Source organism: Lactuca serriola, chromosome 1 (genome assembly GCF_051521515.1).
Source record: "Lactuca serriola cultivar US96UC23 chromosome 1, Lser_US96UC23_V15, whole genome shotgun sequence".
NCBI lineage: Eukaryota > Viridiplantae > Streptophyta > Magnoliopsida > Asterales > Asteraceae > Lactuca > Lactuca serriola.
This window is the reverse complement of record NC_136408.1, coordinates 229476298-229501914: the sequence shown is the minus strand read 5'-3', so window position 1 is coordinate 229501914 and position 25617 is coordinate 229476298. Positions and strand designations below refer to the sequence as shown.

Below are 25617 nucleotides of genomic sequence, written 5' to 3'. Positions count from 1 at the left end.
CTCCACTTATTCATCCTCTAAAAGGGTTAGAAAACCCTAACACTAAGAATCAACATCAAAACTGAAGAAGGTCCGAGCAAAATACCTCAATATGATCTCTAAGAACTCAGAAATCACCACAATCGCTCCTCCTTCAGCCTCCTCTTGCCTTGGTCACCTCCTTCTTGCAAAAACACCCACAAAAGGATCAAGAATGGCCTCTCCTTCCTCACAAATGCTCTAGATCTCTTAGGTTTTCTCTCTCTGGGGGTTGGTGGCCGCAAATGACGGCCCTAAGGGCCTTTAAATAGGTCTCAAACACTGGAAATTAGGGTTTCATTAAACAGCGTGGACTCGCCGAGTCCACTCATGAACTCGCCGAGTCTCCCCACAACTTCCAAAAATAAAAGAATAAAAATATAATACCTAGGAATCCGGTTGTTACAAATGACTTAATAGGGTAATGTATTTTTCATTTTGTACAAATTTAGTCACTAATTTTTTTGTCCACATTTGACCATTTAACTTGTTTTTTTCAACATTTAGCCTTTATAACAAGCTACTTTAGGTTCTATCGAAAAAATGACTTAATAGGATAATATAATTTCCAGTTTGTACACATTTAGTCATTGTGATCAGTTTCTTTAGGTTTTGCTCACGATATCATAGATGTGACAATCATTAATAAGGTGTTCCTATACATGGCTCGTCGCTCACTTATATTAGTAACCTAATTCACGGATTGGTTAAATAATATTGATGTCTTAGTTTTCTCCAAGAAGAAGATATCTTCGACTTCGATTTTATCAATCATCAGTGTTGTAAAACTCGCCGAGTTGGCTGATTACTCCTCCGAGTACTCGCTACTCGCCCCTTACCAAGGCGAGTTACAAAATATCGAGTACTCCCCGATCGACCCTTACTGAGTAGTGTTGTAAAACACGGTCAACTTGGTGATTAATATGTATAATATACTTAATGATTTATTATCTAACACACTTGTGATTATTACTATATATATATATATATATATATATATATATATATATATATATATATATATATATATATCATAGATTTTCAATAATTATTCATTAAGTAAGTCCATTATGTGTTTTTTGGCTTTTATGTATTCACGTGTATCTAATTTTGTTATATATTTCAATAAACTTATGATTTTGACATATATAATTTCCCTAAAAATATTTCTACATGAGTTACCGAATCCGAGTACTCCTCGAGTACTCCCCGGGTACTCGCTACACGGTAGTCGGTCGAACAGGTACTGAGCAACGAGTTCTACAACCTTGTCAATCATCATAATAGACGACGATGTTTTTTTTGTCATGGACGTGCAAATTCGAATTAGGAGGAAGCAATCACAAGGAATTTCTATGTCTGTTATGGAGATAGATGAAACTTTTTGCTAGAGTGTTCTTTTGTCTTGGAAATGCAAATTATTTAGTCTTCCTTAATTCCTTTGTCTTGAAAGTGTAAATTCGAGTTGGGAGGAAACAATAAGAATCTTGTTGTTTGCTATGGAGATAGATAAAACCGAAGTCGAAGACATCTTATGCTTGGAGAAAACAAAGACACTAATATTATTTAACCGATTTATGAATTAGGTTACTGATATAAGTGAGGACGACCCCGTATGAAAACGCTTCATTAATAATTTTTTTCATATAAGATGTTGTGAACAAAACCTGAAGAAACTAATCACAAGGACTAAATGTGTACAAACTGAAAATTATATTATCCTATTAAATCATTTTTCTGTGTAAACCTAGAGTAACATGTTATAAGAACTAGACGTGAGAAAAAAAAAACAAACTAAATTGTCAAATATAAACAAAAAAATTCATTGGCTAAATATATACAAAATAAATAAAAATACATTAACCTATTAATTCGTTATTCCTTTTAATTTATGCCATTAACTTTTTCAATGATCTAATGAACGATGTAAATGGTCTAAATATTATTTATGATTAGAAAAAATAATCTTACGAAATTACAAGGCATTTTTTATAAAATAAATATTATTTTTTGTATTTTACTCTCTCTCTCTCTCTCTCTCTCTCTCTCTCTCTCTCTCTCTCTCTCTCTCTCTCTCTCTCTCTCTCTCTCTCTCTCTCTCTCTCTCTCTCTCTCTCTCTCTCTCTCTCTCTCTCTCTCTCTCTCTCTCTCTCTCTCTCTCTCTCTCTCTCTCTCTCTCTAACAAATAATAATAGAGCCACGCAACGGTCTCTCAACTACAATACAAAAAAACATTTCTTGAAATTTAAACTTTTAATACGCTAATCCTTTTTAGTACTTTTACATTACACTCCACTCCAATATCCAACTCAAAACACATCCCAAAAAAGTGAAAGAAACCCTCCTCAAAAACAGAATAACCAATGCTTACCTTTTGCCGATGAGCACCATGGCCTTCTTCTCTCCCTCGATGTCTTTTTGAAGTTCTAGGGTTCTAAATGCCGCTTCTTTTCAGAAATTAAATCTCTATCTGCGCATCTCGTGCTCACATATATAGTAAGTTGTACATGAATTCCTTCATGGGCTTGAATTTTCTTTGCTAAATTTCATCAATGGAGTCGAATCTGGGAAATGTGTCAATTTTCAGTGGAACCCTTCTGTATTTTTATTGTTGTACAGAGTTTTTTTAGCTGCAAAATGCTTTTAGTTAGTTATCACTATGTTCGTTCAAAGTTTAATTTTTGTTTGAATGCAAAAAACACTTTCTTTTTTTGATGATTTTAAATTTCATTATTTGCTACGCTTACCAATTTTTGATGTTTTCTTGGATTCCTTTAAAATATGGTTCCTTTTTAGGTGTTTCTTCTGTGAAATTGAAAGAAAATAGGAAAGAAAAGGAAAAAGTTTGTATTATCTACGTACAACTAATGATGAATTGTTTTAAATAATTGATTCAAGGTTTTGAATTTTCTACGAAATATTGAACATACTTTGACTTTATATTTTGGGAAATGTGTATATTCAAAACAGCCCTTCAAGATTCTTCTAATTTCTGAAATTTTGCTTGTGTGTGCTTTTGAGCCAAAAACCCTTTTTTAAACTTTAAATTACTTTGTTCTCCAATTCTCCATCTTTTCTGTTTAAAGTTCAATCTTTTTTCTTTTTTCTCTTTTCTCTTTTCTTGCAATTTTTGATTGTTTTCATTTGTGGGTTCTCTTATATTTTACTCTTTTTGCAATATATTTTGTGGGATACTTGCTACTTGGCCTAATGCATTTCAAATTTTTTTTGTATCTGTTTAGATTATCATTCACTATAAAAATATGTTTTAGGGTTTTTTTCTTTTTCGTAGAAATTAAAGAACACAAGGGAGAAACAAAACTCAGAAATGAAGATTTATGTGGTTGCAATTTTGGGTTTATTGATAATTTCTTCCACACGAAATTGTTTCGGGTTTACTGATCCTGGTGATAGTAAGTTCTTGATTCCCTCTCCTCGTTAACTTTAATTAATATTTAGTTTTTGGCGAAAAATATATTATTTGAATTTTATAATTCAAAGCTTTTATACTTCTCCAATTATAAACCTTTTTCAAAAGTTTTGTTGTTGGGAAATTTAGCTACTTTACCTTCATTGATATAAATTGCTTTATAAAATCCTTTCATAGTTTGTCATTATTAGACTACGCATATAGTTATTAAAAAAAACACGGTAGATTGATAGGTTTGTAATTTAAGTAAAATAAATCAGTTGGTCAAAAATTTAATAATTATATAACATTTTATTAAGATTAGAGGGTAAATATAATATTATCAGAAGGTGGACAAAGTGTAAAATATACACTATTTCAGTAACCACATAAATGCATCTTCACTCGGTTTTTATAAAGCTTTTAACAAATATAAAAAATTAGTTGTTAAGAGGTCGCTTTAAACATTTTTATACGAAACTACGAAAGTCTAATTTGGCCATTATATTTATAACACTTTATTTTACACTCTAGTTAATTAAAGTTGTTAAAATTCGAATATGATAATACTAATAAGTTTTTGAAATATCAACAAAAAATCATTCTTTCTAATAACACAAAATTATTGTTTTCAATGGCAATACTTTTTTTTTTTTTTTTTTTTTATTGTTTTTCTCAAATAACAAAAAGCTTTAAAAATCAAAGGGATTTACCCTAACGATATCAGGCCCAAATTATCATCGGAGATGTAATTTTTTTTTTTTTTTTTTTTTAACCAGCAAAAGAGTGATATATAAATAAGAGGAAAGCCGGAGATGTTGTAAGTAACTAGTATAAATACGATTACAAAATTATTATGAAAATAATGAATACCCAACTTTTAAACTATTTGACATGTTATCTTTTTAGTTAAATCTTTTTATTTTTTCCCATTTCATCCATTATGAATAAAATAATAAAGCTACGTTATTCTTTTCCTGTATTTTAATCCTTACCAAATCAGAAAACCGGAAAAGAAAAAGGTTTTCCTAAATTGCCAATAAAATTATAATGGTTTAATACCCAAATAAACCCATAAAAGTACAAAGACTTTCTTTTTAATATATTTTTTTTTGTCTCTTTATTTGACTATATTACTATTTTCCATCTTTGTTTACAAATATGATTTCCATATTTACAGTTTTAGCCATAAATAGCCTATACGCCGCCCTCGGTTTCCCTCCTCTTCTGGGATGGCTGCTCGCAGGAGGCGACCCATGTTTAGAAGGTTGGCAAGGTGTTCAATGCGTCAATTCCAACATAACAGGAATGTACGATATAAAATAATTATTATATCCCCTGTTTTTATCTTTTTACGAATATCTAAATAATTAAAAATTGTCTTTTGTAATTATTTCTAAATTCACAGAGTCCTTAACGATGCTAATTTGGGAGGTGAACTCGGTGAGAATTTGGGAGCTTTTGCTTCAATCATACAAATGTGAGTCTTGAAGGAGTTCTTTCTTTGTTGCTTAATTAAAGGACTTAATGGAACATGACTCAATCAATTAATAGAAAAAACAAACAAAACATTGGAGTCAATATTCCATACAGATTTGCCGATTACCCTCAAGACCTTGTACGTTATACAAACATTGGAGGCAACATTATACAAATAATAGAAAAAAAAACAATGCTTAAGTTTACAACTTTCATCATGTTAACACCTTGTGGTATTACTATTTTATGATCTTCCGTTATACAGAGATTTGAGCAATAACCACATTGGAGGCAATATTCCATCAGATTTGCCAAGTACCCTCAAAACCTTGTACGTTATGTTTCCATCTTTGTTTTCTTTTTGTGCATCTATTGCTTTGCACACACACACAAAAAAAAAAAATATATATATATATATATATATATATATATATATATATAATTTATAGGCTTAAAATAAGTTGTTTCTTGAGTAAATTACACGAATGGTCCCTATGGTTTAAGGTAATTTGCACGTTTGGTCCCTAACTTAATTTTTTAACTCGGAAGGTCCCTACTGTTTGTTTTTGTTACGCGCTTGGTCCCTTTCTTACGTAAAAATACTATTTTGCCATTGATTTTCTAATTTCTTTAAATAAACACATCCCCAATCCCACCTCCTCATCTTACCTTATCTATCTCACCATTTTTCTCTATTTAAATAATAGTCTTTTTATGTAAGATAGGGACCAAAAGCATGACAAAAACAAACTATAGGGACCAAGCGTGTAACAAAAACAAACATCAGGGACCTTTCGAGTTAAAAAAATAAGTTAGGGACCAAACATGCAAATTACCCAAAACCTTAGGGACCATTCATGTAATTTACTCTTGTTTCTTTTTTACCTAAGGGGCTTAATGCGCATGGCTTAATTCAATAAGCTATATATGAGTGATCCTAGTTTTAATAAATTTCCTCCGTTTATTTTTTCTTATGTTTCACTACATGTGCCGTTATTTTCTGGAATATTTTTTTGAACATCGTTATAAACGTACAACACTTAATCCAGAGTCCAAACAACATTTAATTGGTAAAATAAAAGAAACAATGCCTACAAGAAAATTCAAAAATTTTATGACATTGTTTCTTTAATGAAATTACATCTTATTTATTTATTTATTTTATTTTTGTTAGCTTTCTATCTGGGAACCAACTTAAGGGAACCATACCAGAGTCATTGTCTACTTTAGGCCAATTGACAGATTTGTAAGTTTCCTTTTCATATATAATATTTCCTCTGTTATTTTCTTTAATCAATTGTTCTTCTTTAATTGTAGGTCTTTGAACAACAACCATTTGAGTGGAGTCATTCCAGATTCCTTTCAACAACTTATCGCATTGAGTAATTTGTATGGCTTCTTTTTTTTGATAAATTCAAATAGGCAAAATACAACAAACCACGATGTACTTTCATCATTTTATTCATTTAGCCACTTTTTTAATCTCTGTAGTCATTAAATCATTATACGTTTTTTTAACCTTTTCAAAAAAACCAATTAAAATAAGTTCGGTGGCAAAATTAATAAATGGTGAAAATACGATCGTGTTGGTATTTTTAAACTATCCAAAAAGGTAAAATGGTTTAATCACTAAAAAAAATAATAAAGTGATTAAATTAATAAAATAATAGATATGTTTTAAATTTGATTTTTTTTTTTGTTTCAGGGACTTATCTCGCAACAATCTAAGTGGCCCTTTGCCTCCTTCAATGGTGAACTTGTCATCAATTTCCACATTGTAAGTCGTTTATATGAGCTTTGAATTTGATCAATGATGAATAAAAAAATAAACATAATATTAATGATGTAAATATCAATGAATAAATTTATATTTTGGGTATCGTTTTGTTTTACTTTTACAGGCATTTAGAGGACAATTATCTCACTGGGGTACTCGATGTATTGCAAGATCTTCCACTTATTGATTTGTATGATTCTTGCCATATTTTTTTTCTTCCATATACAGCTTCTCTCAAGATACATATATTTTCATTTTTTTTTGTTTGTATTATATATTATTATTTTTATTAATTGAAATAATATATTTTTTTTGTAACATAGGGATATCGAGAATAACCTTTTCTCTGGGCCAATCCCACCGAAATTGTTGAGCATTCCAAATTTCAGGTACAAATTAATCATTCCGTAAGGAATATAATCTTTTCTCCAAATTATAAAAGTTTTTGATAATTAATCCGATGTGTTCGATACCCTTGAATAATTGCAAAACATAAAATCTAGTCGACCAAAATCCAAGTAACCAAATATCGTCTCATAAACAAGATTCCAATTTGATTGCCATTCGTGAAGGCTCTCAAGATTTTCTGATTATCGAAGGGCATATTAGACCATTTCCAAAACATGAAAATGTTTCAATTTTTTAAAATAGTTGCAATGATTTCTCTTGTTCGAGCTATTTAAACGATATATAAATATAACATTCATATATGCAATGCAGAAACAAAGGAAACCCTTTTAATACAACCATTATTCCTTCGCCACCTCTCTCATCTCCTTCACCATCATCGCCATTCCCCCCTCAAACTCCGGAAACAAGCTCCGGAATTGAAGCACTTGGACCTTCTTCTCCAAAGCTACCACATGATTCCGGTCAACAAAAGTCAATATTTAGTAATAAAGTTGTTTGGGTTGCAATTAGTGGATTCTTGATTATTGTTTTACTTGCACTTGGATTTTGCATTCGTATGTCAAAACGCCACAAAGAAAAGTCAAGTATCAAAGTTAGTGATCATATAAAGTCTTCCTCAAATCCACCTCATCTTAAAGAGAATGGTAAGTTAAACACAAAATAATTGTTTTAAAAACATACTTTGAGTTTAATGGTTTGCATATTTCGATCTTGAAAGTCAAAAGTTGACCATGACACTTGTGATCTCTTTGTTACACAGAGGCTCAAAGGAATGATAATGGAAGAAATAACTTATTGCCAATATCCAATGTGAAAGAAAAGAAAAAGGAAACCATTTCCAAGAATCCAACACCTCCTCAACTTCTTTCAAGAGAAAGTGTCATTGTAAAATCATTGGTGATTCCAACAAACACAAATGGGAACACTTCAAGAAACATAAATTCTCCCAAATCTTTCTCAATTGCTTCTCTTCAACAATATACAAATAGCTTTTCTCAAGAAAATCTTATTGGTAGAGGCGTACTTGGCCCAGTTTACAAAGCCCAACTCCCTAATGGAAAGGTAATTTTTTCTTTTTTTTATAGATAAATTGTTGTCTGAATAATTGATGTTTAAAAATTTATTGAGAAAATGACTTCGCTTTTGGGAAAATGGAAGGGAAAAATAAACGAGAGTAAGTTTTTAAAATGATACACCCATATATTGCTTACTAGATTACGAATACATAAAATTTATCGTTTTTACATGTTTTCGTAATCTTATTTTTGTTTGGGAATGCATATCATTTTTTTTTTAGGTATTTGTAATAAGAAAATTGGAGAATATATCTTTGAGGCAATGGAGTGATGAAGATTTCATGGGTATGGTGTCGAATGTCTCAAAACTTCAAAATGAAAATATAGTTGGACTCGAAGGTTATTGTGTAGAACATGGACAAAGGCTTTTTGTCTATGAATATTGTAAAAACGGGACGTTACATGAAGCATTGCATCTTGATGATGAGATTCATGAAAAACTTTCATGGAATGCTCGTGTACATTTGGCACTTCAAGCAGCAAAAGCATTGGAGTGAGTACATCTTTCAACTTTTTAGGTTCAAAAAAATAAAATAATAATAATAACACTTGTACTTACATCCTTTTTTGAATAGTAAAAAAAAGTAGAATTAAAATATTGTATGGGTGACGTGGATGGAAGGATTTTTTGAAAGTAGAATGACTCTCATGGGACAAATTAAAAAGATGGTTGCAATTTATGGTGACCTTAACCCATATAGAAATCATATATTTTTGTTGTAGTGTCACATAGATAACGTATAAACAGACCTAAAATATGAAAAAGTTAAATCATGATTGTAAATGTTAGTGTTTTTATTTTTATAATGTTTTTTTTAAGGTATTTGCATGAGGTTTGTCAACCGATTGTTGCACATAAAAACTTCAAGTCAACAAATATTCTTCTTGATGAAGAGCTTAATGTACGTGTTTCGGATTGTGGTTTGGCCCCACTACTACCATCAGGCCACATTAGTAAGGTAAATCTTCGGAGTTTTCTTTTTTTTTTTTTTATTTTTTATTTTTTTATTTTTTTTGTGGTTCCATAAAGCAATAATATTAGCAATCGAAGACCCATAAGTCAAAATCCATGAAAGTGAGACGATATTTGTAGAATTTATTGACATATAATAGCAAAAAAAACACTTACAACACAAATTGCAACGGAAACCAGAAAGATCTTAAATAAGTAATCTAAGTAAGGAACTTATATAAAGTTTCGGTCTTAATTTTCGGGTTGAAAAGAAAAAACCAAAAAACACCCTAGAATTTCGGTCAGTTTTTTAAAACAAATTGTTTTTGAATAAGTTTTATTAAATTTATGATTCGTGTTTGAATAATTATGATGATGAAAATTGACATTTGGTAATTTAATTAGCTGCAAGCTTCGGGATACGGTGCCCCGGAATTGGAATCAGGAACTTATACTTATCAAAGTGATGTTTATAGCTTCGGAATTGTGATGTTGGAACTTCTCACGGGTCGAAAAGCTCATGACAGGTTTTCCTCCTAAGATCTTCTAAACCTTTTGAGTAAATTACACGAATGGTCCTATAGTTTGGGGTAATTTGCACATTTGGTCTCTAACTTTTTTCTTTTTTTAATTTGGGAGGTACCTACTATTTGTTTTTGTTACGCGCTTGGACCCTACTGTTTGTTTTTGTTACGCGTTTGGTCCCCTTCTTACCTAAAAATATTATTATTTAAATAAGGAAAATGGTGAGTGTAGGTAAGGTAAGGTGAGGAGCATTGGCGGAGCTTATATATGGCCAGGGGGCCTTTTTTTTTTTTAATAATTAGTCCATAAGTATTAAAATAGTTACATATTATGCCCAAAAACAATAAAGTTTGACTTTGCCCCCCCCCCCCCCCCCCCCCCCCCCGTTCTTCAATTTTAGTGTTTATTACTCAAATGTGTAATAAAAACAAACAATAGTAACCTTCCGAGTTAAAAAAATAAGTTAGGGACCAAATATGTAAATTACCCTAAACCATAGAGACCATTCGTGTAATTTACTCAAACTTTTTTTTTCTTTGTGGTAATGAATGTTCAAAACCATATATATGAAATTTTGGTTAGTAGATTTTGATATCCGCGAAATCGTATCAAAGAGTATCTCGACTTTTACAAATATATATTAACTAGTTTATAAGCCGTGAAACCACGGCTACAAAATTAATTAAACTTTAATAGTTAGAACACAAAATTATTAATCAATTATATTCGTTAATTTAAATCAATATGTGAAATTATATCACCTTATAATTTATATTAATTTTATTTTAATTTTTATTGCATTGTTATTAATTTATTGTAATTAAAGTGAAAGTTTTAAAATTTGAAATAGATAATTAATAGATTGACAAGTGGCATACATTAATTAAGAGGTTTAATAAGGTGACAAATGACAAAAAAAAGAATAAAATGTGTATTAATTAGAAGGCCTAATATGATGACACATGTCAAAAAGAGATTAAAAGTATTCTTTTATTAGAATAAGATTTCTTTGTCTTTTAGACAACCTAATTTCATATTAGTTTTATCTACTTAATGAATGAATTAAATTGCTTATTGATTACCTCCATTATCTACTTAATAAATGAATTAAATTGCTTCTTTATTATTACGTCTATTAAAGTTGTGTTTGGTAGATTGAAACAACTTATTTATTCTAACTTATTTATTGTATACATGAAAGGCATATAAAAAAAGAATTATTACCTCTATTAAAGTTGTGTTTGGTATTGCAGTAGAACAGGTAAGGTACAAAATAATAAGGTTTTGTAAAAACTAATTGTTAAGGTAAATTAAAAATATAAAAGACATTAGCAAAAATGAGTTTGTAAGGGTTTATATTGGAAAATCATTATCTGAATACTGTATCCCTAATTTTGGATCGGATATTCAAAACTTCCGGTCAGATTATAATATTTTTAGCACCCTTGGTAATGACCGAAATGCCCCTCCCCATCTTCTAATGCAAAGGAAAGTCCATTTTTGACTTCAAGTTCGAAGCATACTTGAATTTTCTTATTCTTGTTATCTCCAAATTGTGTTGAACTTTACTTTATCTTTCGTAAGGATGTATAATAATTATTGTATAGTTGGAAAACAACTCATTTGATTCTTTTGATACTTAAATTGAATGTTGAATTTTTATTTTTAGGAAGAAAGTAATATTATCTTTTTTTTTTCCTAATGAATATTGCTTGATTCTTATAGGACAAAACCTCGTGGGGAGCAATTTTTAGTAAGATGGGCAGTTCCTCGTCTTCATGATATCGAAGCCTTATCAAGAATGGTTGACCCATCTCTTGATGCCACGTATACATCCAAGTCTTTATCTCGATTTGCAGATATTATTTCTCTTTGTGTTCAGGTTAGTATCTATAACGGGCTATAGAAAATAATGTTTGGATACGATAATCAGATAACGAACAACTGTAGGAGTTTTTGACAAATTTATGTTACTTTTATGAAATTAGTTATTTGATCATTAAATAATCAAATAATCAGAAACATAATATATTTTTCCAAACATTATAAAATGACTATTTGACACCCAAGTAGTGAGATAACCAAAACATCTTTGAAAAGGAACATACAGACACTCGGATTCATGTCTATTAATGATTCAAAAAATGTTTAATTTCCAAAATGAACCATTATAGGTGTCAATGATTTATATTTTGTATGTTTCTTCAATTTTTGTAGGCCGAACCAGAGTTTAGACCACCAATGTCAGAAATTGTACAAAATCTCTTGCAAATGACCAAGATGAACCATTGAATTTTCGAATTGATGTTTCTTAAGGTTGTTGCCTTGTTGGTGTGCTAAATTCTTCATAGAATTTAGCTAATCTTGTCTTGATTCGATTTGTTAGTTAAATTTGTTGGTTGTGTTTGTGTAAAAAATATGTTTTGCTTGGGGTTTATGATGATGGTGGATATTGGATTGTGGGGGGGACTAGCGAATGGCGATGCACTGGTGGTGGTTGGTCATATGGTTGTAGTTCATTCATTGGATGGGTGTAAGATTTTTCTTGAATGACTAAATACCTTTCTTGATTTAGTGTCTATCGGAGAACTAAGAAGTTTTGTTATGAATCTGGTATAAACTTAGATTTGGTTGTGGAGTATATAGAATTGGCACTTAAGAAGTTCTTAAGAAAAATGCGGTCTTGAATGTTGTATTTATGCATTACACTTGTATTCTCATATAGCGTGAACCGAAAAATATAAATATAGATGTGGTTTTGGGAAAGTCTGTGTGCATACGGAACAAGATGTTGAGGGGAGGGAATTTGCCTAGACTGAGACTGTTTAGCAGAAAAGGCTGCAGTAGGAGTTGAAGTGGTAAAACCATACAAAGATTTCAAAAATAATTCATGACTTTCGGCTTGTGAGATAAGATCATTAAATACCGGACCTGGTTTAGAAACCCTTATGGCAATGGAAAATGTTTCAAATGAAGCACCCAATCAACACAAAAGCCATTGAATCTTATCGATCTCCTCTACCGGTTGACTAGTTTGCTGCAAGTTGATCACATAAACCTTTAAAAGCACGACTAAATTCAAAGACATATAAGGTACCTTTGTTGAGTTGTCGAAGTTGATCACGTTGTTAAGTTGTCGAAGTTGATCATGTAAACTCTCAACTCGTTCAACGGAAAACTTACTATAAGTAGATTGAAGTGAAGTACCATATTTGGGCAGCAGTAGGTAAGCCAAGAACTTCAGAGATAGCTTCTTCGGAGAGAGACAAGAGGAGAAGATGATCGACAACAAGTTTGTCCTTAATAGTAATTATCTTCGCAGGTGGTAAAACAGACCCATCAGCGTGGTTCATTACCTTCTGATATTTTATTTCATAACAGGTAGTTGAATGAATTGGGTTTTGTGATCATGTTGATAATTGTAGACATAGGTAGAGTTCTATCAGATGACTTAGAGGAAGACATGTTGAACTGAGTGATTGAAGAAAAAGAAAAGAAAATAGGGTGTAGCTAGGGTTGTACCCTAATAGGGAGAAAGAGAATGAAATTTGCCTAATTAAATGGTTGATACCATATAAGCGTAACAATTCTCATCACCAATATATACTAGTGAATTTTAAAGGACCGCGCTAAGCACGACCCACAAAGAGTATTTTGGGAAATTAAAAATTATGTGTAATGTATGTCTTGAAAGGTTTCAAACAAGTTCAATTTTGTTGATTAAAGAAATGAAAGTACCAAGTTATATAATACACAAGTAACTGAAAGTATGTTAATTTTTTACATTTACCCATTTTTTAACTGACTAATTGAATGTTAGTAAATAGTGATGGATCAAGGATTTGTTTCCATTGGGGACAAAATACTACCAAAAAACCGAGGCATTACTAGAGAAAAAAATTTGTAGAAAGTATATATGGATTTTTGATGAATAGGAATTAACATAATATTGTACAAACTATTAAGCAATTATAAATATTGATGCATTTAATTCACATGGCTTGTTTGACTTCATAGACTAACAACTGTTCTTACTTTCTTTTGTCTATGGGGACATGGTATGGTACCATAACTTAGTAAATTAAGGAAAAAGGTGAAGGGCATACTTGTCTAAAACATATTATATGTAGGTGGGTTTTCACGTAACTTGCTCATCCCATAAATGATTATCTTTAAAAACATTATTTGAGACAATTTGTTTTCTCACACAAATCGGTGCCCTACATGTTTTAGTTACATTTAGGGCATCTAAAGGACTGTCATCATCTACTCTAATATCTTGTATGGCTTCCTGAAATCAGGAAATTTCAATCAGGGTCAAAGGTATTTGTTTCACTTCATTTCTTCATAGTAAATCATAACCACAACTTCTATTATTTTTAGGTCCCAAAATAAAATGTGGATTGTAATGCTTCTTAACTATTTTATCTTTCCACCTTAAAATAATACGTTTTATGTACTCTTTCTTATTAAGAAAATTAATAAAATTTGTAGTTACATCATGGTAAACTAAATTTCCTATGTCAAAAATAGACTTTATTTCACCCTCCACTTAGTAACCTTTTATATACACCTACAAAGAACATAACATAAACATTTCATCATTAAAAAAAATATTGATCATGAATGATAAAAACAATCGAAGAGTAAGGAAAGAAAAGTTGACAAATTTACCACGCCACAGTAGATCAGATAGAAAATTGTAACCTTTTTACATACACATATGTGACATCCCCATTTTCACGGCCAGAAAAGACCGATTTTGCTTATGCTTTATAAAAAAAAATCAGAGTACTTCTTTTCATAAAAATGTTGCGGAATTTGTTCCCAGAAAAATACGATAAATACATTATCAAAACATTTTCGAAGAAAATTATTTTATTCATTTTAAAACGTTTGGGATGTCATCGTCAATACAGGAACATAAGCATAAACGGAACTTACATTTATTTATACTAGTGATCTACACCTCTTTAATCTCTCAGTGTAATGTCACTTCATATCGACACCTGTGATATAAATAAACTGAGTGGGTCAGGTTGGGAAACCTAGTGAGTACCTAGGGTTTTCAACCCACAATAATATAATTATTATGTTTGATCATCAAATAGTTAACCCAATTACACATCCCCTTTATCTTCTTTATTCTTAAGGATCTACCCTAAGAATCATTTATTTCTTGTTCATTCATTCCTAATGAGTATCCTAAGGAATAGGTACACATTCCATCGTTGTAAATGACACATCCGTCAAGCACAACTGCTAGTTCTGTCACTTAGGCGCAGCTACCAAAATTGTGACATTCTCTATGGGGCGCATCTGCCGGAATAGTCCTTTTAGGCGCATCTGTTGAGGTTATGAGGTTCTCTATTAGGCACTTCTGCCGGTAGAGTCCTTTAGGCGCATCTGCCAGGGTTTTATTGACAATATCGTTTTTGAGAGTCCACTCGCAATACATATCAATGGGTTTTTAGAGTACACCGGTGAACACATCGTTCACAACACCTATAGGTTGCGAGCCTGCTAGTGTTCCACTGGACTGTCTAAAATAGTCTGTGGGTGTCATCCATACTCTGCTGAATGACGGGGCCATCATTTGGGAAAAAGGCTTCTCACATCGTCCACCTCTCACACCCTCACCTCACAGTCTATTTCACCTCTTAACTCATCCTCCAACTCATATTTCATCTATTACATCTACCCATGTCTTACCCCAACATTTTCGTAGATATAAAATACATATACAGTTTAAATCATTTAAAACGTGTATAAAATCATTCATCCAGCATAGACAACAAGTACTCAGGTAATATGCACACATAGCAAGTAATTTATATAAAATACTTCATATCTATGTGTAAGATGAAAGTAACTATGCACTCACCTGATAAGGTGGTGACTCGGCACTCGGACAGCACTTCATTATCTCAAAACAATTTCCCTCGACAAAACCTAGTATCAACACCACTAGGGTTTAGTCTAACGATAACCACGATAAATTAATAGTCTGACTATTATTACTATTATATATGCGTTAAATAACACTCAATATAACTCATAATGATAGCCTAAATAATTATTTTAAGGACCTAATAACATTACTATAATTATTTGAAAGCTATATTAAAAGTTGCGTAAGCGTAGCTCACTTACAACGAATTTTAAAGAAAATCGGGCTTTGCTCGGAGCAGCGTTTCTGAAACCGAAAGACCCTTTTTCTCTGGACTCCGGGAGCCTCGGGGCTTCTCTCGGGTGCTAGGGGTTTTATCTAGGGTTTAGGAGGGTTTAGGGGAGTTAGAGAGAGAAAGAAATTAGAGAGAGAAGTGAGAAATGTGTGAAAAAGTCGGAACCCTCGCCCCCCTTTTATACCCAGCGAGGCCTCGGATTACGTTGGGCGTAGTCCTTGGCTACGTTGGGCGTTCCTCGGATAAGGATGCCAGCTCGCACCCACTCTCGGACCCGGAAAATATCAAGTACGCCGGGCGTACCAAGCTTCGGACATGGGGCATAATGCGAGACTTCGTGGCGATCATCGGATGCGAGGCCATGCTCAACAAGCAATGGCTGGGATTTGGCCACGTCACCACTTCCTTGCAGATTTCGGAATTTTCCTTCTCGACTTTTAAAAATCATAACTTTTGCATATGAGCTCCGTTTTCGACGTTCTTTATATCCACGCGTAGGCGGGAACGTACTCTACAACGTTCGTTTATACTCCGTCGGTTAATTTTGAGTTTATTTTAAAAGTTATATTATTAACAGGCCGGGACAAGATTGGCCCGTTAAAAATTCATAACTTCTTCATCCGGTGTTCGTTTTCACCCATCTTTTTCTTATTACGCTACTCTTAACGAGATCTTTGATTCTCGTTTAGGTCGTGTCGGCTAAAAACCGCTCGATCTATTATTCGAATTTCGGGCTGTACACTGCTAATCCGAAACTTCGAAAAATCATAACTTCTTCATACGAAGTCAGATTTGGGCGTTCTTTTTATGGACGCTCTCGGGTTACCGTATTTTACGTCTTTAGTTTAGATCGCCAAGGCTAAATCTCTCTCTATCGTAAATTCATTATTTACGCTTCCCGGTGTCGTGCCGGTTCCGTCGTGAAACTTCGACGGGTCATAACTTCCTCGTTATAACTCGGATTTTGGCGTTCTTTATATGTACGGAAACCTTGTAACATATTATAAAACTTGGTTAAGATTATTTATTCTACATAATATTTTGTCAAAAATTCGTTTTTGACCCCTATTGTCTCTAAATTGACTAGCCCGGATCTGCAGGCGTTACAATTATCTCCCTCTTAGGATGATTATGTCCCGGAATCATCAACGAAACAGGGCTCGTATAATGACTCCATACGTCATCTGCTCATCCTAGGTAATAATTATAACTTCTATATTCCTTCAAGTCTATCTCCTAGACTCATTGACTGTAAGCAGTACTCGATCGTGCACCTGCTCTCTATCTCAGGCTAGACTCCAAATTATGACATTCAAGTCACAATGTCAATCCTCAGTTGATACGAACTTAAGATAAGTTCTTTTATTACTACAATGGAACGATGTGTCATATTCTAATGACTTATCATCGTATGATGCATTGCTTGGACTCAGGTCGTTTAGAGTCAAATTTCGGAACAGACTATACCTTCCTTCATGTTCTAATCATATCTTAAAAGGTAGCATTTCTAGCAACCGTTGCGATATTTCTACTGACCGCTTTGATTAATTCTTCCGGCTTAAGTCGGTGCTACATCGAACTTGGTTCTCTGAACCACGTAATATACTCATCGTAGTTGGACTCAATTCGATATGACCACTCGAGTCGGAATATCGACAATCTTTTTAGTCATTACCGAAACGATGGTAACAACATACTTGAATAAAACGGTATCAATTACTAGCTTCTTGGTAACCTTGTGACTTTCCCTGATCCAAGCGTGAGTCCTGTGCTTCCGGTAGTATATGCATCTACTACCTTTCACACCTACTCATACTCGTGCCAAGTATTGTCTCGCAGTTTTCCAAGTCGCCATACAGGAAAATCACATAACAGTTTAACACATCAGATAACAAAACGAAGGCTTTTTTATTTCTTGAAACTATTACATAGGTGTTCAAGTTCACCCTAGACTATGCCTCTAATAGGCTACATGATGTGATTCTATTCCCTTGGTTACTTCATAACTCGATCTTCGGGTATGAATTCATCATCCTCGATTCCTTGTGTTGTTTTCTGCTTCGTCGAGAATCATGTGGAATGCTCTTGGCCTTGGTGGTGTGTTTGGCCTTGCTGCCTAGTTTTTCTTTGGGCAGTCCCTAGAAATATGCCCTTCTTTGTTACATCCATAACACACCTTCTTGTTGGACGCACACTTGCTGGCGTAATGCCTTGTCTTTCCACCTTTGTAGCAAGTCACCTCCTCGCCACATTTCCCGAAGTGCTTCTTTTTACACTTTTCGCACCACTTGGCTTCACCTCCTCCTCCTCCTTCTTCAGTCTTTGAGAATTTCCTTTCTTTATTGGACTTTGAAGATCCTTCATGCTTCCTTTTCTCGCCAACTTCATCTCTCTCCAGACCCTTTTCCCTAATCTGGGTTTCAACATTCCTGGTTGCCCAGATGGCTCCTTTCAAAGTAGTTGCTTGCTTGACCATTGGTCTAAAGTCTGCTGGTAATCCATTGGCAAACTTGTTGACCGTGGAGAGCTCAGTTGGAACTAGGTAAGGAACAAGCTTCATTTTCTCCGTAAAACTTGCAGCATACTCGATGACACTCATCCTTCCCTTCTTTAGATTCTGGAACTCATTGTTGATCTTTAGAAGATCCTGCTCAGAGCAGTACTGCATCTTTAACTGCACCAGAAAATCTTCCCATGACATCTTGCTCGCTTCTCCTTTAGGCATCGAATCGGCTAGTAGCTTCCACCAGCTTAGTACTCCAGATTTCAACAGAGGAACCGCAAGAGAGGTCTTTTGCCTGTTGCTACACTCGCAAATCTCAAACATCGTCTCCATCTCGGAGATCCAGTTCAAGACCTCCACCGGCGTCGGGCTTCCGGATAGACTCGGTGGTTTGGATGCCATGAGATACTTGTATTTGCATCCACGTCCGTCATTTCCTCCATCCTGATGGTTTCGCCTAACTATTGGTGGGTTGGCTTGACCAACAGTCCCACTGTAGTTTCCTCCTTCTGACTGCCCATCATTCAGCTCGGGCTGTTCAATTGGTATCGTAAGTTCTTCTCGGTTCTGTCGAAGTAAACGCCTTGTTTCCTAAATTTGGTGATTCAACATCATCTGGATCATGGCCTGCACCCTGGCCATCGATATTGGCTCAGGCGCCACTTCTTCGACAACAGGTATTTGCTGTATAACTGGAGGTTGAGGGGGTTGGTTCCTATTTCCATTTGCGTTTACGTTTCCTCTATGGGTCCTTGCCATCTTGATCTATACACCGAATAAGGTGAATCTAGATCTTTATTTAGGATAGACATTTAAATCATCCTTATCACTCCGAAACGTTTATATGCTAGTTCTAAGATCATAGTTAAACGCTTAGAATCCTAAAAAAATAAGGTTTCCAGATCCGATCGGCAATACCATAGATCCGAACAAATAACAACATATCTGGCACAAACATTTAGCACATAAAAGCATTTTAGGCACTATTCCTAAAATAAGCTAGTGCTCACACCTCACAATCATCGCTTAGCTTGCTAAGTTTAAGTCTAGAAATAAATCCATATTCCTAGTTCGCTTAAACTAATGCTCTGATACCAACTGTGACATTCCCATTTTCACGGCCAGAAAAGACCGATTTTGTTTATGCTTTATAAAAAAAATCAGAGTACTTCTTTTCACAAAAATGTTGGGAATTTGTTCCCAGAAAAATACGATAAATACGTTATCAAAACATTTTCGAAGAAACGTATTTTATTCATTTTAAAACGTTTGAGATGTCATTGTCAAATAGGAACATAAGCATAAACGGAACTTACATTTATTTATACTAGTGATCTACACCACTTTAATCTCTCAGTGTAATGTCACTTCATATCGACACCTGTGATATAAATAAACTGAGTGGGTCGGGTTGGGAAACAGGTTGAGTACATAGGGTTTTCAACCCACAATAATATAATTATTATGTTTAATCATCAAACAGTTAACCCAATTACACATCCCCATTATCTTCTTTATTCTTAAGGATCTACCCTAAGAATAAGCTATTTCTTGTTTATTCATTCCTAAGGAGTATCCTAAGGAATAGGTACAAATTCCATCGTTGTAAATGACACATCTGTCAAGCACAACTGCTAGTTCTGTCACTTAGGCGTAGCTGCCAAAATTGTGACATTCTCTATGGGGCGCATCTGCCGGAATAGTCCTTTTAGGCGCATCTGCCGGGGTTATGAGGTTCTGTATTAGGCGCTTCTGCCGGTAGAGTCCTTTAGGCGCATCTGCCATGGTTTTATTGACAATATCGTTTTCGAGAGTCCACTCGCAATACATATCAATGGGTTTTTAGAGTACAACGGTAAACATATCGTTCACAACACCTACAGGTTGCGAGCCTGGTAGTGTTCCACTGGACTGTCTAAAATAGTCTGTGGGTGTCATCCATACTCTGCTGAATGACGGGGCCATCATTTGGGAAAAAGGCTTCTCACATCGTCCACCTCTCACACCCTCACCTCACAGTCTATTTCACCTCTCAACTCATCCTCCAACTCATATTTCATCTATTACATCTACCCATGTCTTACCCCAACATTTTCGTAGATATAAAATACATATACAATTTAAATAATTTAAAACGTGTATAAAATCATTCATCCAGCATAGACAGCAAGTACTCAGGTAATATGCACACATAGCAAGTAATTTATATAAAATACTTCATATCTATGTGTAAGATGAAAGTAACTATGCACTCACCTGATAAGGTGGTGACTCGGCACTCGGACAGCACTTCATTATCTCAAAACAATTTCCCTCGACAAAACCTAGTATCAACACCACTAGGGTTTAGTCTAACGATAACCACGATAAATTAATAGTCTGACTATTATTACTATTATATAAGCGTTAAATAACACTCAATATAACTCATAATGATAGCCCAAATAATTATTTTGAAGGACCTAATAACATTACTATAATTATTTGAAAGCTATATTAAAAGTTGCGTAAGCATAGCTCACTTACAATGGATTTTAAAGAAAACCGGGATTTGGTCGGAGCAGCGTCTCCAAAATCGAAAGACCCTTTTTCTCTTGACTCCGGGAGCCTCGGGTGCTAGGGGTTTTATCTAGGGTTTAGGAGGGTTTAGGGGAGTTAGAGAGAGAAAGGAACTAGCGAGAGAAGTGAGAAATGTGTGAAAAAGTCGGAACCCTCGCCCCCCTTTTATACCCAGCGAGGCCTCAAATTACGCTGGGCGTAGTCCTTGGCTACGCTGGGCGTTCCTCAGATAAGGATGCCAGCTCGCACCTGCTGGCTTGCATCCACTCTCGGACCCGGACAAGATCAAGTACGCCGGGCGTACCAAGCTTCAGACGCGGGGCGTAATGTGAGACTACGTGGCGATCATCGGATGCGAGGTCGTGCTCAGCAAGCAACGGCTGGGATTTGGCCATGTCACCACTTCCTTGCAGATTTCACAATTTTCCTTCCCGATTTCTAAAAATCACAATTTTTGCATACGTTCTCCGTTTTCGACGTTTTTTATATCCACGCGTAGGCGGGAACGTACTCTACAACTTTCGTTTAGACTTCGTCGGCTAATTATGATTTTATTTTAAAAGTTATATTATAAACAGGCCGGGACAGGATTGGTCCGTTAAAAATTCATAACTTCTTCATCCGGCGTCCGTTTTCACCCATCTTTTTCTCATTATGCTACTCTTAACGAGATATTCAATTCTCCTTTAGGTCGTGTCGGCTAAAAACCGCTCGATTTATTATTCGAATTTCGGGTTGTACACTGCTAATCCGAAACTTCGAAAAATCATAACTTCTTCATACGAAGTCAGATTTGGGCGTTCTTTTTATGGACGCTCTCGGTTTACCGTATTCTACGTCTTTAGTTTAGATCGCCAAGGCTAAATCTCGATCTATTGTAAATACATTATTTACGCTTCCCGGTGTCGTGCCGGTTCCGTCGTGAAACTTCGTCGGGTCATAACTTCCTCGTTATAACTCGACCCCTATTGCGTCTAAATTGACTAGCTCAGTTATGCGGGCGTTACAACATACAAAGAAAAGAATACAAACAATCTTGTCTTTAAAAAAATATTTTTCATTTTTAGTACAAGGCATATGTGATTCTTGTTCGATTCTGAAAGTGTTGGCATATTTCAAGTAACATGATTAGAAATATGCGTAAACTTACTATTATAAGTTCAATACATATGTATAGAAAAGACAAGACATAAGCCCACTTTTAAAGTTGTTTTCACCAGATTCACCTGCAAAATACCAAAAAAAAAGATCATGTAATAGTCAAAAGAACAAAAAGGCAAAGTACAATGTTATAATAATAAAAACATACACATACATTCATACACAGCGACATCATACTTTGGAAAACATATGTAACTATAACGATATTCTTGAAAAGTACAATGCTTTAATAAGAAAACAAGTGAAAAAAATTTTCTAAAATAAAAATGATTTATAAAACTTATATTACATTTTTGTGTTGCTAATAGAATTTATTTAATACTTTTCGTCTTTTATTTTTTTGCTTTTTCAAGTGATATTTGAGTTTCACTCGACAAAAAAGGTTTGGACTGAAACCATTGCATAACTTATAAGTATATTATTCCATAAAGTTGTGGATGCAAATAATTTCATTGGTAGTGTATTTTCACAGATTAATGTTTAATGCTTAAATTATGAAACCCAACTATTTTTTGCATTACAATAATGTAAGTAATTACTAATTCTTGCATTTATTTTTGCTCCCTCTTCATGTTCAACCAAAAACTCATGGTACTAGGATTTTTTTTTTATAATTTTAGTATTTATCAGCAAGTTTAATACAATGACAAATGTTGCATCAATTACTGGAAGAGAGTATGACTATCTAATTCAATTGTCCATATACATCATATAGTCTTTATATCCTATGGTTTAATTTAAAAAGTGTACAAAAAATGATTGAAAATAACAAAACATTGTACCTCTAATCTAGTGTGCCAAGAAATACCTGATAAGAGAGAAGAAAAAAGAATCCAAATTTTCTGTTAGATCTTTTCTTATTTCCCTAAGATTGTAGTTCAATAGGCAAGTTGTCATGTCAAGGCAAACGTTGCGGGTTATATCATAAACGCAACATGTATTTCGTAATTAATTAAAAATTCTTAGCTTCTTATGTACACCAAATGGTTCGTGATTCTAAGAAATTCCAAATTGCCTTCATTTATGTAATATTCATAAAAAAACATGTTCCATGGAAAGCGTGCATACTTCATTTAAGCATCAACAAACTCACCCTAGATCGATTGTGAATGCTTCTTTTAGAGGTCTGAAACACTGGACTTGTATCTGTCAGTTCTGGCTTCTATTTTTCTATATATATATATATATATATATATATATATATATATATATTTTATATATAAAAACAAATATTCTTGTAGAAAATGAGTTCTTATATGTTACTTTTTGGCTTCTCATAAAATTCTTAAGATTATTTATGTGTTTGTAGTATTTTTGTAACTTTTTTCATATATATCATGATTTAAAATTTGGGAATATTTTGTGGTATCAAACAAGTATTGGTGTTCTGATTGGGAATAATTCCATGCAAGAAGTTACCTTGTAAACAGGAACAAAGCCACATTGTCCAAGCTTATTGTCAATTGAGAAGTTATATTTAGCCTTGGCTCATATAGACACGCTAACAAATTCAGCTCTAGATTAATAACTCATGTCACTTCTATAGGTAGCATAACAACAGAATAAGTACACTTATAATGACTATTAAGGGACATGTTTTCTGAAACACCCATGTAGTACAACTTAATAACATTATACACAAATTATCTATTACTCACAAAGCATAATACATTAAAGGTAACTCTTATAAGTTTTCTAAAGTACTTTGGAACTTACAACCATTCAATCAGTCTGCTATGTTCCATTCTTTAGGATGTTTTGGTTAAAAAAACCCTTCCATACAACTATCGGGATAATTTATGTTGACCATATTTAGAGGAAAGGTCATCTGCCCTGATATCAGAAGAATGAGAAGAAAGGAAGCATCAAGATAATATGCTCATTGTGACTATAGTTAGCAAATGCCCACCTGCGGTTATTGTTGTATAAGCAAACAAAATCATATATTAGTCTATTTTAGCTATTTTCAGAAAACATATCTTATTCTTAGATAAATGTAATTACCCTAGAGGTTGAGCATGATTGAAACAGATGTGAACTTTAATAGAAGAGTGAAACCAAAACAAATGGTTAAATTTTGTGTTGCTGTGAGGCATCATATCAAAACTCTCCTGTCATATCAATGTGTAACGCTCTAAATTTTCAAAACAAAATTTTCATTTTTAAAAGTTCATACAAAACATACATAAATATTTCCCATGTCAAAGTTCATAACTTGGGATGATAGATCTAGACTTTTTTGAGGTCCTTTGTTAATAAAAATGATAACTTGATCGGTTTTTTGCAACCATACAAGGTTGATATTTATCTTAATGGAGTTAAGATGCTAGAATTGGACCTTGGGGTGTGGTTAGCGATGCAAGCGCTTAAATTCTTTCACTTTGTTGGCTAGGACCTTGATATGATGTTATTTTGTGAATTGGATAATAAGTTCTGAAGTGAATAGGTCGTTTGGCCAAGGGTTGAGATCAGGCCAGTACGCGGGGCGTACTCATGGGTACGCTGAGTGTATTGGGGTGCAAGCCCCTTTCCGGATCAATTGAACGCAGGGCGTATGAGCTTGGTATGCCGAGTGTATGCTAGGTTGTAGGCCGAATGAATTATGGGCATGGTTTTTTTTGGGCTATGTTTCGCTTTGGCTTGGCCCCCTTAACTCCAATGGATAATTTCTGGACTTTGGGCTATTATTGGATATTAGATCTTCTTAGATTGGGCCATATTGAGCTTTGGGTGCCAGTTAGGAGTTTGGGCTTTTGGAACAATTGGGTTGGGCCTTGGCAAGGTTGTAGAACTCATTACTCAGTACCTGTTCGACCGACTATCGAGAAGCGAGTACTCGGGAGTACTTTAGAGTACTCGGATTTGATAATTCATGTGAAATATTTTTAGGAAAATTATTTATGTCAAAATCATAAGTTAAAATCGTAAATTGATTGAAATATATAACAAAATTAGATACATGTGAATACACAAAAACTAAAAAAACACATAATGGTCTCACTTTGTGAATAATTACTGAAAAAATTATATATATATATATATATATATATATATATATATATATATATATATATATATATATATATATATATAGTAATAATCACATGTATGTGTCTTAAATGATAAATCATTAATTATATTATACATATTAATCACCGAGTTTACAACACTACTTAGTTCAGTAAGGGGCCGCTAGGGGAGTACTTGGGATTTTGTAACTCGCCTTGGTTAGGGGCCAAGTAGCGATTACTCGAAATAGTAATCAGCCAACTCGGCGAGTTTTACAACACCGGGCCATGGTTTGGGCCAAGTAGGAAGAAGCGTAAAATGGTCTTTTACCCTGGATGTTGGGCAAGTGATCAATATTCTTCTTTTTAGATTAAGACCCAATTATTAATTAGGACGTTGTTGATTTATGTTCAGTGTAAGGATTTCGGTAGTAGCAACTCTTGTGCCTTTGTTATCTCTGATCGAAATGAGTTTCCTCACTTTGTTCAGTGGGTTGAAGGCACCAATATTGACCCATGGTTTGATATGTTAGTATGCTAGTTGTTTGCGTGAC

General features: G+C 33.8%; 1 protein-coding gene across 2 annotated transcripts; it reads left to right on the top strand.

Moving 5' to 3' along the window:
- Positions 1-2290: 2290 nt before the first annotated feature.
- Positions 2291-12252, top strand: LOC145049817 (protein STRUBBELIG-RECEPTOR FAMILY 3-like). Of its 2 annotated transcripts, none has more exons than XM_078998175.1 (17): positions 2291-2514; positions 3311-3431; positions 4608-4737; positions 4836-4907; positions 5172-5237; positions 6081-6152; positions 6224-6295; positions 6612-6683; positions 6808-6873; positions 7007-7072; positions 7404-7738; positions 7855-8156; positions 8392-8663; positions 8991-9129; positions 9528-9649; positions 11373-11529; positions 11865-12252. In XM_078998175.1, exons 2-17 carry the CDS (start codon positions 3347-3349, stop codon positions 11937-11939), a joined length of 2103 nt encoding a protein of 700 aa, XP_078854301.1. In that variant the 5' UTR covers positions 2291-2514; positions 3311-3346; the 3' UTR covers positions 11940-12252. The 2 variants fall into 2 exon arrangements, with proteins under 2 accessions (XP_078854301.1, XP_078854305.1); XM_078998179.1 differs by having other exon boundaries at positions 3291-3431.
- Positions 12253-25617: the final 13365 nt, after the last annotated feature.